At 45.9% G+C, this 20,277-nt stretch overlaps 1 protein-coding gene across 1 annotated transcript in view; it reads left to right on the forward strand.

Moving 5' to 3' along the window:
- LOC146797469 (protein SSUH2 homolog) overlaps nt 1–20,277 on the forward strand; it is a 173,763-nt gene that overhangs the window by 82,035 nt on the left and 71,451 nt on the right. Inside the window, exon 2 of the mRNA XM_085627560.1 lies at nt 17,889–17,984. Coding sequence (XP_085483686.1) covers nt 17,889–17,984 — 96 coding nt within the window. The remainder of the gene's footprint in view (nt 1–17,888; nt 17,985–20,277) is intronic.

Here is a 20,277-nt window from a genome sequence, read left to right on the forward strand (position 1 = left end):
TGAAAGTATTTCCTACTGAGGAGACTGCAGTAAATGAGGAAATTAGGAAACTTCATAACAAATAAGTCTCCCAAGATGGCCACCAGAGACAAAAGAGCCCAAATGTAGCCCAAATATCACCCAGATGTAGCCCAAGTATAGCCCAATGACAGAATGTCCCAGAGTGTTCTTAAAAACAACTAGAGCGCTTACTGTCTTCATTATGACAAAAGTATGGCACACCTGAAGCCATCTTGATTGGAATAAACTGGTAACACTTAAAACATTTAATTTAAAAAGGAACACAATGAGGGGGTTCATTTTGCCATAGAAATTATGATTAATGCTGAAGAAAGAAAATGAGGGCACATTTTGAGTGACTTCTCAAATCCTCTTCTATTTCATTAAAAAATTCTGACATGCAGACTGAAACATGCACTTTTAATACCAGGAGCAGACTTCCATGGTGAACAGTAGTTTTACTACAGTGATCTAATGAGCAACTAGAGTGCTAACATTCAGAATTTATGGCAAATGTGTGACATATCTGAATACCTTCATGATGGAATCAAAGTAAAAAACTGAAAGCATTTCCTACTGAGGAGACTGCAGTACATGAGGAAATTAGGAAACTTCATAACAAATAAATCTCTCAAAATGGCCACCGGAGACAAAATGTAGCCCAAAATCACCCAGATGTAGCCCAAATATAGCCCAATGACAGAAGTGTGCAAAACACTTATTATTTTGTGTTTTTGCAGTGTTATATAGTGCAGACTTGTCAGGTATTGGAGTGCTTTACATGAGCATTGGTTACATCACACAGGAACAAATTCATTTTGGTTGTAGACATGGGGAGACTAAGTGATTTGACCAGAATCACAGAATGTCGAGCTGAAGCAGAAACTCCAACCTGGTCCCCAGTTGCAAAGTCTGCAGTTCTGGAAGTAACACCACATCCTCTCCCCTAAGTGCAACATTTAATCAAGTGGTCAACTGGATAAAAAAACATAAAGATAACAAATAATTTAAAAGTGCTTTGTCGCTATTTGAAAACTCAGAAAATATGTCCTTATTTTAGTCTTTTAGAGCACTAACCATAATTTTGATGCCAATAAGACCCTCCCATATATGTAATTTCTAAAGGAAATGCTCTAGGTATTACAGTTTTGATTACATCAAGATGACGTCAGGCGTTCCACACTTTTGTGATAAATATAGAATGTTAGCAATCTAGTTGTTCATTAGGATACTGTTGAGAGGCAGAGGCCAGGGGCACGGACTCTGAAAATTGAAGGCAGGTAGGAGGGTGCAAAGGCAACAATTTAACCACACTGAGCAGGTAGGAAGGGCCGTGGCAGCACAACAGACTATGGAGGGCAGTGGAAAGGGGGCAGGGGCAACAAACCAACAATACAGGACTTGCAAGAGAGGCTGTGGCAATGTAATAGACCATTGTGGGCAGAAGGACGAGGCAATGGTAGTACAACCATACATGCCAACAGACCCGATTCAGCCAGGAAACGTCCAATGTCTTTAAGCTCAAATGGGATTTATTTGATCTGTCTCCTGTCTACAATCTCCTCTTTTTCAATGTAACTCAAAGGGGAAAACCAATACCCCAGCTTTTTTTCAAAATCTCCCTCTTACCAAGTTCAAAATGTTCGCAAGTATGGTACATTGGATCATGGAAGGAAATGGGGTAGGGACATGGACTTGGATAACAGAGGACAGGAGGGACATGGAGAGGTGCACCAAACTAACCCTGCAGGGCAGGCATCAGGGTTTGCAGCAGCACAATACACCACACAGGGCATTCGGGACGGGAGTGCAGCACAACAATCCATAGAAAGCAAGAGGGAGGGGACAGGACCATGCACATGGACAACAGAGAACAGAGGGGCAAGGGGCAATGGTAGCTAGCTGACCATAATGGACAGACAGGAGAGAAAGCTGCAGCATAACAGCCCATAAAGGGCAGGAGGGACGGATCAGGGGCATTACAATGGAACAGACAAGCCAGGAGGGAGGGAGTAGGGGTCTGCACATGTAAACAGAGGGCTGGGGGCAAGGGGGCAGGGCAGGAGCAGCAAGATAGCCATGGAGGTCAGGCAGGATGGGCACTAGAAGCAAGACACACCATGAAGAGCAACAGTGAGACTGTGATGGCATACACACAGACCATGGAGGGAAGGTGGGAGGGGGTCAGGGGCAGCTAACTGACCACACAGGGAAGGTGGGAGGGGCCACGGCAGCACAGAAGACCATGCATGGCAAGTGGGAGGGTTAGTGGCAGCACAATTGCTATGATGGGCAAGAAGGAGGGTGCAGGGGCATGCACAAAGGACGATGGAGGATAGAAGGGAGGGTCAGGACCTGTGCACAGACAAGAAAGTTCAGGGGAAGGGGCCTCACAACAGACCGCACGGGGCAGGCAGGAGGAGCAGTTGCAGCACAACAGACCAGGGAGGGCAGAAGGGTGTGGCAGTACAATGGACCATGTGGACAGGAGGAAGAGGATAGGGGCATGGCATGTGGACAGGCAGGGTGGAGGTGGCAGGGACAGGTTACAGTCATCTGACAATGCTAGGCAGGTGGGAGGGGAGTGGCAGCTCAACAGAACACTCAGAGTAGATAGGAGTGGCAGGTCCATGGAACATGGTGGGCAAAAAGGATGGAGCAGGGGCATGCACAAAGACATCGGAGGGCAAGGAGAATAGGGGCAGCAAGCTAAGCACAGAGTTTAAGCAGGAGGTCAATGATGGGACATAGAATTGGGCAATGGAAGGCAGGAGGAGTGGACTGGTACATCATACTAAATTGAGGGCAGTGGCAGCACATCAGAACATGCATGGCAGGAGGGAGGAGGCTAGTCCATGGATTCACACAACAGAGGATAGGGAGGAGGGGGATGGGGCAGCAAGCTAACTGTTCAGAGAAGGCGGAAATTAGGAACTTTATTGTTTTTAAAACGTGTGTCTGTGCGAACTACTTAAAATATGAACAAGTATGCAGCATAATCTCACTTTTATTCAGGAAGAAGAGGACGTTTGTGACTGTGAATCCGGGCTCACTTGGCAGAAACACCCCCTGACCCTCCACCCCCTATCGCAAAATGTAATGCCCGTGAAAAGGGTAGGTGAACACAGTGTTATATAGAACATAGTCCTGAGAGCACGATTGAAAATGAAAACTAGATATAGTGTATGGTATAAACTATGCACCAAAAAGTGTGATATAAGATTAACCGGGCGTGAAATATAATATGCAATACATTGTGCGCAATGACAGATTCATTGGAGAGCGCGAGATAGCACAGGCACTAGCGCGTGCTATGCGATATGCGCCTTGGAGTGTAATATGCACAGGGCAGTGTTGTGTAACCTAACTAGTCTCTAATGTTGTAATATAAAATATGTGCTGGGGAGTGTAACGTTGCATATGCACTGTGACAAAAATATGGATCCCAGATTGTAATATGTATGGCATAGCACTGTGCGTTATAACATAGGCATTGAGGAAAGCACGTTAGATGGGGCAATATAACCCGTGCGAAGACAAGTGTGGCATGACATATTCACGGGGTGGTGTTACAGTGCACATGGGCTAGAGAGTGTCATAGCATATGCACTATCTAGTGGAATACAACACAGAGGTGTGTGGCACTCAGCAGGCAATGGTGGGTGTAACACAGCATTGGGCTCTGCCAGGAGCGCGCTGTGACTCTCAAGTGATGTTCGTCCCCTTTCCAGAGAGTAAAATAAAAAGTATTACACTTCCGGCAGTGGATGTGTGTTTTATTAATCGTGAGGGGGGTTTCTTGCATAGTTTTGGTCGAATTTTTGTCGAATCCCCTTTGAATGGCTTGGTGTGCATGTGTATTAAATGTGCCCGTCAATAGCTACCCATGTTTGTATAAATAAACGACAAGGGTGTCTACCGGGATTAGGCACGGTAGGGCATCAGACATGTCAGAGCTTCACTAGTGGTGTAAATACATTCCACGTGGATTAATTGTATGCATAGTCGCCTTTTAATGAATATCACGCAAATCGTCACGGTGATAGGTACGTACGGTTTGTCCAGCATGTCCTAGGTGTGTCTATAAATATATATATTTTTTAAATAATAAAAAACAGTGGCCGGCCCTGGGGATTGGGGTCAAAAAAATATAATTAGGAGACAGGCCCTGGGGGATGGGGTCATCAGGGCCAATAAATTAGAATAAGAAGGGGAACCACACAGCCCCCCTTCTTAAAAAATTAAAATAAATAAAAGACTGGCATTGTGCCGGAGGCGACGCCCCCTCCTTGCAGCACTCTGCAAACGCGCCCCCTGGCGAGTTGTAAGTTGGGGAATTAATTCCTCTTCAATACTGAGGGTCCCTGAGGGCCAACTAGCCCAACATGCATCTCCAGTATGCGCCAGGGAGCTGTGCTGCAGACAGGTGTTCTGAGGCCAAGCCCCTTTTTACACCTCTCTGCAACGCAGCTCTGTGGCGCTTACTGGAGGTACCTAGTGGTCTAGTTTGACCCTAGGGACCCTTAGGATTCAAGGGGACTTAATCTCTCAACTTAGAACAGCCACAGGGCGCGTTTACACAGTGGTGAAGGGAGGGGACGGGGCCTGAGGTGACGTGTGCAAACACGCACTATGGCACGTTTTAAATTGGGGATATAATTTCCCTTCAATACTGAGGGCCCCTGGGGGCTAACTAGCCCACCAAGTGCTTCCAGTAAGCGCCACTGAGCTGCATTGCAGAGAGGTGGTCCAGGCCGTGCCACTTTTTACACCTCTCTGCAACGCAGCTCTGTGGCACTTACTGGAGGTACCTAGTGGGCTAGTTGGACCCTAGGGACCCTCAGGATTCAAATGAACTTAATCTCCCAACTAAAAACGGTCACAGGGCGTGTTTACACAGTGGTGAAGGGAGGGGACGGGGCCTGAGTTAACGTGTGCAAAAACGCCCTGTGGCCTGTTTTAAGAGGTAGTTTTAATCCCCCTGTCCTATTATATACTAGGGGCTTACAGAGGAGGTCATGCTAATCACAGGGGTACCCCAACGCATAATGTTCCCTAGTGTATGTAGGTGTTTTCACTGTATTCTAAGTGTCTTTTAACATAGCACTGGCTCTAGGACTGGTTAGTCAGACTCAGTTACCACTAGTATCCGTCTGAAAAAGTTGTGGGTACAGGATGATTTTGCAACAAGGCTTCTTTCTGCTCTTCATTTTGTTCTTTCTGCACGTTATCCTTCTTCCTGCACTTTTCTTTGTCTTTGAGGACTTCTGTTGCTTCTTTCTGCACTTCTTTTTTTACTTTCTGTGCATTTTTTCTTCTTTCTTCACATGTCCTATCTCTGTAGGCATAGTTAGAAATTAGCATTTAAAAAACCTTTGAAATTCACAGAAAAAACCATAGGTTTCAGGCACGTTATAGTTAGGAATTAGCATTTAAAAAACCTCAGAAATTCACTGAAAAAAACATAGGTTTCAGGGGTGTTATAGTTAGCTGGACTTTTCACTTGTACAAAACCATTGAAATTCCCCCGTTATAGTTAGTTCAGCTAACTATAACTCGCGCGCCCGCAATGCACTGCTGATGACGTCACATATTACATCACTCATGACATGGTCAGTGACATCACTCATGACATCACTGATGACATCTCAAATGACATCACTGATGACATCACTGATCACATTATCCTTGTGATAGAGTGGCAGACCTCCTCTCACCCTACTATAACCTTTGATACACACATTCAAAAATAGAGAATACAATTTTCAAAACAATGGACATACCAATACCAGTTACAACAACCTCTTCAGTAATTCTAAGATCCACATACACATCCACTCATTCACCAACAGTCCTATACAGTCACTCATACATGTACTCACTCATCATATGTACTCATACATCTATACATCCTGTTACACAATGCCACTCATCCATAGAGTTACTCACACACATAGTCACTCATGCTAATAAAGAATCAAACATACATTTACTTGCATATACAGTTATACACACACCACCACACTTACTTCTACGGAAACTTACACATACTTAGTCTTTTAAACAATCACTTATAGAAACACATACTTATTCATACAGGAACTCTTTCAATCTCTCACTCTCACATATACTCACTTATATACACCAATAGTCACATATACTAGTTTAAAACATATGTAGTTACTCATAAAGACACTATTGAGACAGTCATTCACTCACTAACACACCCATACACACACTCATCCACCCATACAGTCCTGCACACATGCTGTCTTCAACACATACAAACAGTGAGTCACTCATTCATGCAACTATGCACTACGTAATACCCCCCACCGAACCATGCAGACACTCAGACTGATACTCAAAAAACCAACTAATAACCTATATAGACACCCATGTAGCTACTCACCAACCCAAGCAGCCACTTATACACAAAGTGAGAGACTGATACAGATATTTACATATTTAAACATTACTCACTAAGCCATGTATTCACTATGATACACTTAATCAGTCAGTTACACAATCAATTTTTCAAAAACAAATCATTCATTTAGATACTTATATACCCATTTATTCTTCCATCGACAGTGAGATATACATATATAAAACATATTTAATTTTCAGAAAAACACACATTCACTGGATGATGTCATCAGTGATGTCATCAGTGATGTCATGAGTGATGTCACTGACCATGTCAAGAGTGATGTAATATGTGACGTCATCAGCAGTGCATTGTGGGCGCGCGAGTTATAGTTAGCTGAACTAACTATAACGGGGGAATTTCAATGGTTTTGTACAAGTGAAAAGTCGAGCTAACTATAACACCCCTGAAACCTATGGTTTTTTCAGTGAATTTCTGAGGTTTTTTAAATGCTAATTCCTAACTATAACGTGCCTGAAACCTATGGTTTTTTCTGTGAATATATATATATATACCAACCAAATCCCCTCCAATAAGAGCAAGATCAGGGGACACAGCGGGGCTTCAAAGTGACCTTTAATGAAAGATTCGGGAATGACGCGTTTCAGTAACATCCTTCCTCAGATGCCTTCATCCTCAACACAAAGTCACGCTCACTTAGGGTCTTAAATAAGCACACACCTGCTTCCCAGCTGACACTGTAATACTGGTTGCAAAAACTACCGGTCCCATAATGCAACATCCTAATGACTTGAATGTCCGGTAACTTGTTACTCTTTGCCACAACACCAGGGAGGGGACTTGGTCAGATATAGGAATAAAGGTCTCCCGTCCCCTACTTTGAGCACACCGAGCCTTCCAGAGCTGGGGATTGTTGATGCCTGTTCAGTGACTGCGTCAATCTATGCAGTCCTGGATCAGCATTGCCAACAACTTCCATGCTTCCAGAGGCCAGGTGGCGGGTCACAACAGTCCGATACCTCGGGCAACACTCCTCCATTCGCCAATGATTGTCGCGACCTCTTTGTGAAAGGGTCCTCTGTACGCATGTCACTGGCAGAACACGCTAAACATCACAACCCAATCCCCTCCAATAAGAGCAAGATCAGGGGACACTGCGGGGCTTCAAAGTGACCTTTAATGAAAGATTCCGGCATGACGCTTTTCAGCAACAGCCTTCCTCAGATGCCTTCATCCTCAACACAACGTCCTGCTCACTTAGAGTCTTAAATAAGCGCCTCCTACCTCAGTGTAGAGGCGCACACCTGGTTCGCAGCTGACACGGTAATTCTGGTTGCAAAAACTACCGGTCCCATAATGCAACATCCTGATGACTTGAATGTCCGGTAAGTTGTTACTCTTTGCCACAACACCAGGGAGGGGACTTGGTCAGATAGGATTAAAGGTCTCCCGTCCCCTACTTTCAGCACACCGAGCCTTCCAGAGCTGGGGATTGTTGATGCCTGTTCAGTGACTGCGTCAATCTATGCAGTCCTGAATCAGCAATGACAACAACTTCCATGCTTCCAGAGGCCAGGTGGCGGGTCACAACAGTCGATACCTCGGGCAACACTCCTCCATTCGCCAATGATTGTTGTGACCTCTTTGTGAAAGGGTCCCCTTACGCGTGTCACTGGCAGAACACGCTAAACATCACAACCAAATCCCCTCCAATAACAGCAAGATCAGGGGACACAGTGGGGCTTCAAAGTGACCTTTAATGAAAGATTCAGGCATGACACGTTTCAGCCACAGCCTTCCTCAGATGCCTTCATCCTCAACACAAAGTCCCTCTCACTTAGATTCTTAAATAAGGAGTTGCATTCTGCTAAAGTTTTATGAAAATCAGCTCCACTAATACTGAGCATTCTAACTACACAATTTCCACCATGGAGAGATTCTGTCATGACCCGCTCACTGCATGCTCTTGTGTCCAACATTAGGGGTTACAGCTGTTGGATTTTCCAGTGTTCAATAAAGCTTCCAGACTGCTATGTCCAAATACCAACATCCAACATTTGGGACAATATTCTAAAATTCCTATTCATTCTAGATCCATGATGGGGTTTGTGGAAGCCAGTCTTCTTTTCGTACTAAAAACTCAAATACCTAGATTTGCCAGTTCACTGCTTCATCTCAACAACTGCAGGTCAAAGATGGGTAGAGTAATTCATCACCCATGTGTCTGGGAGGTGCAAACCTGCTCATACCTGGAGCATGTGATTAAAGTGAGCTCTTTTAAGCCCCAATCTCCTTCAGTTCAATGTTTGTAATTGTAGGAGCGTTCCTTTTTTACCGGCCCCTGTTTTTGAGCTGCTGAGCTTTTGCTAATCCTTCTTTCCAAAATATTCCTGACCCATAGCTTATTCTTGTCCCTGAAATGGCACTGACTGCCGTCCTACCTTGATTCCTGAGCAAGAAGTATTTTAGTGCATCCATGATCCTTAAACATTCGGCCTTTCTGTATTTACATTTACCACAATTCCTTCCTTTCTTTCCCTTTAACTTAGTTCCAATTTCTAGTTTGATGTGTTCTTTTCCCTACTGCATTTAGGTTCCAGTTTCCTAGTGTGGTTGTTTAATTTCTTTCCGCCAGAGTTTCCTTTGTTTTCACTTCTTTTGTGTTAAGCACTCCTCTTCTTATCCACTTGTCTTAATGTTGCATTTATAAAATCACCATAGGTATTAGCTCTACAGACCCTGCCTTTACATGCATATCACTATGTGGGTATCTACACAAAGTATCTATAACAGCAATTGTGGGTGAGGAACTTAATGAGCTTCAGTCTTACCGTGTGGATCGCCTTAGTGCTTTACTCTACATTCACTCAATTGCTAATGTTGTTATATACATGTCTTGCGCATCCTAGGTGTTAGTATTTCTGAATGCTGAATAGCCTCTTAGGTGCATGTTCTTTCTGAGCTTTGGCTTCATGTTACCTTGTGCAGAACGTTCTCATTGGATCCCTTTTCCCCACTGACCCCTGTGTTAGCTTGGGCAGCTCTGTACCCAGTATTCCTTTAACCTGTTTACCCATCCATCAGTACTTACCATAGTCCATGGCAAATATGATGATTTATGAACTTGAATGCATTGAGCCACTATTGGGCTACACTCAATAAGAAAGAACGAATACTTATTTTTGACACTTTCAAATGTGAATTACTACTCATAATTTAACTTTACATATAATTACCCAACCATTATTGATTGTTCGGTATGCATGGCAGGGGCTGAATGGGGATGACACAAATCCCACTCTTTCTTTGTATACATTTGTTTTAAAGCATTGATGACAAGAGCTCTCAAAAGAGACACCACTGAATACAATAGGCTTAAAAACAGTGATTTTGCCTCCTGACAGCCCTTTTGCCTCGACACCCATGGCCATAATATGATAGGGGTGCGGGGGCAAAGAGTTCCACTCATTTGAATGGCTCCACCGCCCATGCAAATAAGGGAACACTCCCTTGAGATAACACCAACACTATCTGTATTACAGAAGGGGCGCACAAGTTCCTGTAGGCTCATCTGTAATACAAGAGTAACCCAGGAGCGCAGAAAACAGGCGTAAATATTTGTTGCTCCCCAGTGCACTGTATGTAATATGACACCTGGTCTCTGAGTTGCAAAGTTAACAACTTACTGGCACATGCATCAAGCAAAAATCACCTTGCAAAAATACTGAATCGCTAAAATCTACCGTTAGCGAGTGTCAAACAACGAATCCCAATGCATCAACACCAATCGCGAAAAAATAAAGAATCGCAAAAAAATCCCCGTTAAAATAAAGATTCGCAAAAAAATTCCCCGTTAAAATAAAGAATCGCTAAATAAAGAATCGGCAATACCGAAAATACAAATAGCGCCTGGCATAAGCGAATCGCAAATAAAGAATCGCTAATGAATGCATCAAAAGTTGCAAATACCGAAAATCTCAAAAATCGCTATTTAGCATGAGCAGATTAAGGGGAATCAGAACCAGGAGGTAAAGTTGCAGAAAAAGAAAAAAACCCAGAAAAAATCACAAGTGTTCCACAGATGCTATCAATCAGAAAGCCATACAAATTGGGCCTGGAGACCCTGTTTCCTTTCACAAAATGGCAGCCCTCTACGTGCTTGCAAGGAGGATGAGAATAAATGCTGCAGCACAGCGCAGGAGAAGGATCCAGGAGAGAGTATTCAGAGTGCGCATTACATTGCTTGGCCAAAATGAGGATGAAGTATACGACAAGTACCGTCTCAATCGTGCTATGATAATGCGCCTAATTGCTGACCTGGAACCACTACTGCAGCACCAGACACGTCGGACCAATGCCATTCCTGCGCACGTCCAGGTCCTATGCAGCCTGCACCTACTGGCGTTTGGAAGTTTCCAGGGGGTCATAGCGGTAGCGGGAGGCGTATCACAAAGCGCACTATCACGCTTCTTCCGTAAATTCATTGATGCCATGCTGACAATGATACATACCCACATCAGCTTCCCCACAACCCCACAGCAGATGGACCACACCAAACAGGAATTCTACCAGGTGGCCCAATTCCCCCATGTCATAGGATGCATTGACTGCACGCATGTTCCCATCTGTCCACCCTCAGCCAATGAGTACATCTTCCGTAACAGGAAGTCCTATCACTCCATCAACGTGTAGGTCGTGTGCGATGCCAAGCACATCATCACAGACATAGTGGCACAATTTCCAGGGAGCACACACGACTCCTATATATTCAGACACAGTGGCATCCACAGGCGTCTGCTCAATGGAGAATTCGGAGAGGGACTCCTGCTTGGTACGTAAACATACCTATTCATAACATCTGTATCACACATGTATCATCATGACTGACGCTAAGCCTTTGCTTCCACCCTGTAGATGACAGTGCATACGCCCTGCGGGAATATATCCTAACCCCCTACATCAACCCAGCTACACCACAGGAACAACGCTACAACGCGGCCCACATTAGCACCAGAAATGTGATTGAGAGGACATTCGGGATCCTGAAGGGTCGCTTCCGGATCTTACATAAGACTGGTGGTGCTTTGCAATATAAACCCGACACCTGCTGCAGGATTGTAGCAGTATGTGCCATGCTGCACAACATTGCAACCAGAAGGGGGATACCCATAGAGGTGGACAGGAATGACAACTACCGGGATGATCAACCACCCGCACAACACCGACAGTCACACGTTCCAAACACAGCTGAAGGTCAAAGGAGGCGGACATACATCACACAACATCATTTCAGAGCCAGGTAAGAATGAGCCATGACGATATCATTAGAAGTGCTACTGTTTACTTCACATGAGCACTTATGTAGATAATCTTACACTAACATGCAAATTAGAGTTCCCCCACACATTGTGGGCAAAAACATGACCGTTGGCATCACGGGAGTGCAAATGCAAAATTAAAGTGGGCCATGGTTATCCCACCATGGTCAGGGATGCAGGACTGAATGTCTAGTGGCGCTTCCCACGAACACCCAGCCTCCTATCGCGTGTCTCCTCCACCTCACCACGCTGTGTCTCTGTGGCTGTGGAGCAGCGCGAACCGCGCCTCCTGGTGCAGGTCTCCAGCACCGACACGCTGCTCACACTGGATGCAGCCTCACTGCCATCCTCCCCTCCCAAGTTGCTGCCACTGAATGTCCCTGACTGCAAGTGTTCCACTGCAGTGGTCACCTGGCCTAAGGCCTTCGCCACGTCACCACAGTAATGTCCGAGGTCCACCTGTAGTGACACGGAGCAGCGGGACAACACAGCAGTGCTGTTGCAGAGCTTTGTGATGGCCCTGGTCGATGCTGTGGTACGGAGCAAGTTCTGCCTATACCTCCGGCGCTCGCCGTGTTGTCCTGCTCGGATGGCACAGGTGAGCTCCTGGAGGTTTTGACTAATGTCCCTATTGCCCTCTGCCACAACTGTGGTCATGTGCCGCACAGCGTCAGTTAGAGTGCACATATGTTTGACAAGGCTTGAAATATTGAGGTTCATTGTCCTCATGTGTCCACCCTGCAGACGCTGAACACTCAGCATCTGGGCCTCGACTCCACCATAAATGTTCCTTGGCTGGTCGGCTCCCTCGGCAGTACTGCGCATGGACCTGCGCCGCTGCGTGACTCTGCCACGTGCTGGTGGTGGTGTTGGCGGTGTGACACCTGTATGACTTTGCCCACTTGTGGGTGCAGGACTCGGGCATGCATCCATCACCTGCAGGGAGGGGACATGTGCCCTGCGTCTTGGTGGTATTGTCGCTGGTGGTGGTGAAGATTGACCTTCCTGCGGAGTGTCGCCATCGGTATCTGCCGGTGTTTCGGAGATGATGAGGCGCTCACTATCATCTGAATCCCCAGGAGATGCATCTGTGTATGAAACAGAGCATTGTTAGTTTATTTTGTGACTACATCTGTTTGTCATTCTGCATTTATTTCCTACAATGAATTACATGATTTGACTCTCTGTTGGCCCTGTACTGCTGATCTCATGTATTGTGCATTTGTGACTATACATGCACACTTTGCTGACATGACTACAACTCCATGATGCAATACTAATGTGAGGGCATATGTGTTATGCACTTCTGCCTGCACACTGTGATTGACCTGGGGGATGGGGATTGGTATACGATACGCAGCGTATGGGCGAATCTTACCTTGTTCTGTGGTGGCTGCGCCGGAGGTGTCCATCTGCGTTACTCCGACGACCGCCTCTGGCTCAATGGTCCCCTCGACGAGCTCCTCCAGAGCAGTGTTTGCAGGTACTGTGGATGGCCCCCCTCCTGTGCCAGCTGCCTCCTTGACCCTATCGGCAATTATTTTCTTTGCCCTCTTCCTGAGGTCATACCACCTCTTCTTTAGGTCGTCGATGCAGCGGTGTGTCACTCCCACAGCATTCACCCTCTCCCTGATGCGAAGCCAAATTTTCCTCTTCTCAGCTTCGGGCACCTTGAGTGACATCTTGCCAAACAGCTTGTCATGCTTGCTGCTCACCCCTCGATCAGGTTCTCAAGTTCCCTGTCAGAGAACTTTCTCCTCCTCTTCCTGGGCGTGTCTGCAGTGGCAGGTGCATCCTTGTCCATCCTGGATGAAGGTAGGGTGGATGGTTTCAGTGGATGAATTATGTTGCCTCAGCCTGTGTGCTCTGCCTCCTCCTGTGAGCTCCTCAGGGCAGTGAATGAGGGTGGGGCTGGTTGACTTCCTGGTTGTGATGTCATCAGCCCGCTTTAGAGTGACCCGTTTTTAGCGAAATCGCTAATTCCGAACTCGCTAATACCGATTTCGGTAATAGCGATTTCGGTAATTGCTAATCGTTATTTTCAGAATTCGCTATTGAGTATTCGGTAAATATTAGCGATTTTTAAGGAATCGCTGAGATTTACCGAATCTGTTCATGCATTCCGAAATGCGATTCCTTATTAGCGAATATTTATTTTTCGCTATTAAGGAATCGCTTTTCGGGATGTTGATGCATGTGCACCTAAGACAATAAATCACTTTGCCTTTCATTCTCCTTGTATACATGCCATAACTCAATGACTAGTAATGTTGATTTGTATAGCGCACTAATCACCTTAGAGGATATCCAGGTGTTTGAGCAGGTGTGTAGGTGTGTGGTACCCAAGGTGCTTATTCGAAGAGGCAGGTATTCAGCTTCTTGTGTGACTTAAGAAGTAAGGAAGAGGCTCTGATATGTTGAAAGAGGCCGTGCCATGTGCTGGGTGCGAAATAGGAGAATGAGCAACCTCCTGAGAGTGTGGCAGAGCATAGCTGTCTGGTGGGTTGGTGAAACTGTATGCAGCTGTTCAGGTATTTTGGTCCTTTGTTGTGCAGGTTTTGTGTGTGTGTGAGATGGATGAATTGGCTGCGCTTGTGAATGGGGACTCAGTGAAGCTTCCTGAGCTGCTGTGTGATGTGGGTGTGGTGTGGAAGGACATGTATGAGCCTTGCAGCAGTGTTCTGGACGATTTGGAGTCTGTGTAGGAGTAGTTTGGAAATTCTGACATAGAGTTTCGCCATAGGGCAGCCTGCTGGTGATGAGTGCTTGTGTGACAGTTCATCTGGTGTTCTGAGACAACCATTTGAAGATTTTGTGCAGGATGTGTTGGATGTGGAAGCAGGAGGTGCACACTGCGTTGACTTGAACCGTCATGTTGAGCTTGTCATCTCAGATGTTCACAGATTTCTTGCATGCTATGTGGATATGGGTGTTGGTCAAAGCTCTGACGGCCATTAGGTGGAGTCCCATGGGGAGGTCTTGTTACTGAAGACCAGTACTTCAGTCTTGTCAGAGCTGAGCTTCAGGCAGTTGGTACGCATCCAGTCTGCTACCATGCTACTATGGTCATTAAGTTGGTGAAGTTGGTTTTGGTAGGTGTTGTCTAGTCTATCCGGAAGAGGATGAGTTGGCTGTCATCAGCATAGGAGATAACGGTGATGTCTTGAGATCGGATGTTGTTGGCAAGCAGTTGAAAAAGGTGATGCTGAGGCATAATCCTTGTGGGACTCCACATATTAGTTTCTCGGTCTCTGATGTGAAGGGTGGCGGCCAATCTTGTGTCGTCTTCTGATGAGGGTGGTGTGGGAAAGGTGTTAAAGGTTATGGAGAGATAAAGCAGGATAAGGGCCGCTGTGTCTTCTCAGTCCACGACAACTCGCATGTCGTCAGTGGCCACAATGGGTGCTGTTTCGGTGCTGTGGTTCTTTCTTAATCCTGATTGAGTGTTGTCTGCAAGATGGTGAAGTTCGAGGTGGGTTGTGAGTTGCTTGTTGATGGCCTTCTCAATCACTTTCTCTGGATAGGGGAGCAGGGATATGGGTCAGACATTGCTCACTTGATTTGGTTCGGCTGTGGGCTTCTTGAAGAGAGCGTTGATTTCTGCAAGCCTCCATTCATCTGGGAAAGTGGTGGGCATTATGGAGGTGTTGATGATGTGGGTCAGGGTGGTGTTGATTGGTGATGTTCGTAGGTTGTAGATGTGGTGGATGCATGGATCTGTTAAGGCCCCTGACTAGATAGTCTGCATGATTGCCACTGTGTCGTTTCTGGTGAGGGTTGTCCTTTTGGTCAGGTGGCCATCTTGGTTGGTGGTGGGTAGGTTGGTTTGTTATGAGTTCTCTGAGGTTGGGTTGGTGTGAGAAGTTGCTATAGATGATTGTGATTTTGCTGCGGGAGAAGTTTGATAGGTTGTTGCAGAGTTGTTGGGAGGTAGCGATGTTGTTGGCAGTGACTGACGGTGAGGTGAAATCCGTGACGAAAAAGACTCCTTGCGGCTGTTGGAGCTTCCTTCAATGCAGTCCACCAGTGCTTTTCTTCTTGGTGTCTCTTATTTGGTAGTGATAGTGTCTGAGTTTTGCCTTGTAGGTAGTTCTGCCGGTGGTGTCGTGACTGGCTCTCCAGTCCCTTTCTAGCTGTTTACAGTGCCGTTTGGTGTCTTGGAGGTCTTCTGTGTACCAGCTGGCCTGTTATTTGATCTACTATGCTTGTTGGGTTTGATAGGTATGAGAGAGTCCTCGCAGTTCTTGATCCAGTTACAATTTGTCGTATCACATCTTTTTCTCACTAGTATGGCCTTCGGATAATGAAAGCTAATCTTCTCCAATGGTCTGCTTTGGGGTGGCAAGCTTCCTAACAGGGGCCATTAGACATAGAAAAAAGCTGCCATTGCAGTAGCCAGCCAGTCTCTTCAAGCTGTGCTAAGGGCCTTTCTACACAACATTATGTGTAGTTTATGATATAATACCTATAGCATTTGGTTTTATTCCTAGCACTGTTGCCCTTTACATGATGTATTCTTTGTGGTCTAACATATGATCCTTCAAATCATACCGCTGGTCGTTTTTTATCGTCCTGTAAAGCTATTTTTAATCTACTTATTTATGTGACAAGTTTTATTTACAGAATGTACCCTGTTGAAATGTGTTTCATTTAAAATTATCTGCTGTTATGGCTCTTAATTGCCGAATAAAGTACTTTGTGACTTGACTTGACTTGAGAGCTAATCAGGGCTACATGGAGGAATACAGGGGTTGCTATTTTTATCACAATATTGCCATTTGCAACGCTCATAATTTACATAATTTTACTATTGATCATTTAGAAGTAAGCATGCTTTTTGTGTTTTCCTGTCAAAGCTGCTTGTACCCACGGCTTGGGTGCCTGCCTCATCCCCTTCTCCTCTATCCCCCCCCCACGCGATGGCCCTCCCGGACATTCATCCCTTCTTTCCCCTTCTCAGAGGTGTCACAGCCCATGGGCCCTACCACTGATGTTGCCAGGAGGATTGCTTGTTGTTTACTTCCCTACGGCTGCCGTCAGGGGTCTGGCGACTAGCGCTGAGGCGAATGGCCGGTTGCGCAGTCTCTGCTGACATGTACCCCATTAATGCTACCACCCCTTCCACTCCCCCCTCCTCCCCTCCCCTCCCTAACCACCACTCCTACTACTGTACCACTTCTGTTTACTTACTACAGCCTTTACTGCACTGTTTCCATGTTGTAAAATGTTGTCTCAATAAAAAATGACGACACAAAAAAAAAGCTGTTTGTACCTATTATTAAAAACGTATTACTAATCTGCAGAAGCCACTGGCTTTGAAAATAAAAATTAATATGATCATCATAATGATCACTAGTCATCATGGTGCTATGTTTTTTCATCCTTCGATGCCTTTGAAGGTGAAAGCACTTGCTATGTCATGCCTGTGATTTTGGTGAAATAACATCACTTGATCGATTCTGGATAATCCACCTACTTAATTGTTTTTTCAAACATACTATCTTTAAAGACAAAGAGGATCGAACTGTCTAACCAATGTGTAATCACATAAGGCACTTTACGGAGAAGGACCGGCATATTTAAAAGAGCGATTGTACTGATATACTCCAAATAGACCACTACGTTCATCTGATGCCAAATTGGTTTATGTGCCGTTTGTAAAAAAAGCCACATGGGGAGGGAGGAGCTTTGTAGTTAATGCAGCTAGAGCTTGGAATCAGCTTCCTCTGTATCTGAGAGGTATGTCGAACGTCTTGGCTTTTTCCGAAAAGCCTTAAATACTTGGCTGCGGACTAACTGGACTCGGGTCTGTATCCCTCAGGAAGTTTCACATAGTGCCATGACACCTATGGATAACAGTGCGCTCAATAAATACTATAACATAACATCATCACACCCTCTAGATTTGAACATGCTGCTCTACAAATAGGAATTATTTTTTGTGGATGACCTAAGATTTGCCATCAGGACCAGCGCTTCCCGATTTAGGAGCAAATCTTTGTGCCAAACACTAAATTGAATTGTGCATTATGGTTTTCTCTGGCAAACTGACACACATTTGCCATTCCCAGCATCAACCTTTTTTAACTACGACTTGCATATGTGGCCTTTAGGGGGTTTAAATTGCAGTTTGGTACTAAGTGAAGCCAATGTTTGAGTGTGTTATCTTGTTATTGCAGACCCTGATTTGGAGTATGAAGCTGAAAGTCCAACAGAACCTCCAGCAGAACTCCTGCAACGAATGTCAGGCTATGAGGGGACGCCCACACCTGAAGGTAAGTAGACATTTATTATTATCTAAATCAATTATCTATCAATTATGCCTAAAATGTAAACCATCTCTGCTGAGCGTCTGAACTCAAAGTTTGACTGATTCTCAAAAGTAGAAACCAGTTGAACCAGTCCCTTGCTCCTTTCCCGTGAGAATTTTTTATGCCAAATGCGCAGTTGAGGGAAAAGTCACCCAAAATACTCAAAAACTAATTTTTCGCTAAAAGGTAAATTTCATGAACTGAATTTTTTTAGATTTCTCAGGAAAGGATTATGCACGTTGCTAGCTACGGAGTGATAGGAACTGGAGAATTTACCCTGGAAAAAAAGTGTTGTACAGGGTATAATGAGGTAAGATTGAGTCCAGGGAGGATCTAAAGTGTTGAGTGACGGCAACACTTTCCCCAAAAATTAGAAGTCCTCATGTTTGTCATAGGGCTTGCAGTCTACAACCTGAGTTTGTGAACCCAAAACTGAGTCAGAAATTATTTGCAGAATTTAATTATTTCTTTAGATATTGCTATTTTGTTTAACAGAAATTCACATGATGTGTGTCCAGAACCGGCAACATATAACCAAAGGTCGTGCAAAGCTAATTCAGTGGGATGGGAGTTGATGCATACTGCGCTTGCAGTGTGCAGCTATTCTGGTGGAATGGGGCTAGTGTAGGGCCTGGCTCCAGGCCAGACCCTGTGGCCAACTCCTGTCGCACACAAGCAGTGGTGGTGCACAGCAGGGGTTAACTATCTAGGGGCATATTCACAAGGAGCTATCGCCGAATTAACGGCATTTTATCGCAGCCAAAGTTGTGATAAATTTACCTCCCCATTTACAAGCTGGTGTAAACAGCACACAGCACCAGTTAACCCTCGATAGCAGCCGCAAAAAACATCGACACAGAGGACCCGCACAACTATCGCTAATGAGATGCAGAGTCGGCGTTCCCATGCCAAAAGCCGTGACAACATCAGACCACAACATTCTCAACGACTAGCCACATCGGCGATAAAAACACAAAACAGGCGATAAGGTGCGTTAGCACCAGGAAATCTACACCTGCTCTGACCTGGTGTAAAGTCGGACGGCAGCCTGCACCACAAAAGAGAGACCAGCCCATGGTCACATCAGAAGGGCAACAGATGCCATGGAGCCACTCATCATGCGACCCGCACACCCAAGAGGGCACAACACCCACCGACACCACCCCAGGACCTCAAACCACACCCGGAACCCCCCCCCCCCGGACCACCACAGAGGCTGCGCAGACAAAGACAGCGGGCCCCCAGGAAACGCTCCAGCCTCACAGACCCAACACCTGACAATGTCATTGCCCACTACAGGCCCAAAAGGAAAACCATCCTATGCATCCTGACCAACAACGCCCAACAGGCCGACGGCACCAACACAGTGGACAACCAACATCCCACCCCACACAAAGCTGCTGGCTGTGCTGCACCTGTTGGCCTCTGGTACCCCTCAACCAACACCCACCAGAGTCAAAGGAGTCACACAGCCAGCCACATCCAAGTCCCTCACACCTGACCTGGACAACACCATCAGCCTATCACCCCAGTCCCTATACGTCCAACACAATGCGCAGGATCCGCTGGACACCAAGCAAGGACCACACGCCATAGCTGGATGCACGCACGTGTCGGGGGCAATCCACAGCACATATGTCAAACCTGTGCCCCCTGCCGACACAGCACATAATCACTGCAACAGAAAGCACACGTCTCACAGCAATGTGCAAACAACAACCCAACACCGTGGAACCTCAACCAATCACACCTCCAAATACCCAGCCAGTGTGCATGATTCACTCATCCTCCGACAGTCCATCATCATCCAGAGCTTACAGGATGGCACCAAATGGGAATGCACTGCCCGTTGTCAAGTACCAAATGAACACCCCACACATTGCAACTCCACAACCATGCAACTCACAACCCTGGCAATGCACACGTCACAAAATCACATAAAACATTCAAAACAACATGCCCACCCACCAGACACGATAGAACTACTCACAATGTTAACCTGGGCAAGCCGTGAACATGAGCCATCAACGGGCTGGCACCTCAGCCACACAATAGCCGAATGTGTGGAGAAGTGGGACCCAGGTATGTGTGAAGGAGGCAGGAGAACAATGATTTGGAAAGTACACAATGCCAAGAGTGGCGGCGATGTGTTGGACAGACCCCAGTATGCAGTACACACCCATATCCATGGCGACATACACCGCTGGTGTATTGAGTGTAGTGGACAGTAGACGCAACCATGTCACCCCAGCCAGTG

This window comes from Triturus cristatus, chromosome 9 (assembly GCF_964204655.1).
Source record: "Triturus cristatus chromosome 9, aTriCri1.1, whole genome shotgun sequence".
NCBI lineage: Eukaryota > Metazoa > Chordata > Amphibia > Caudata > Salamandridae > Triturus > Triturus cristatus.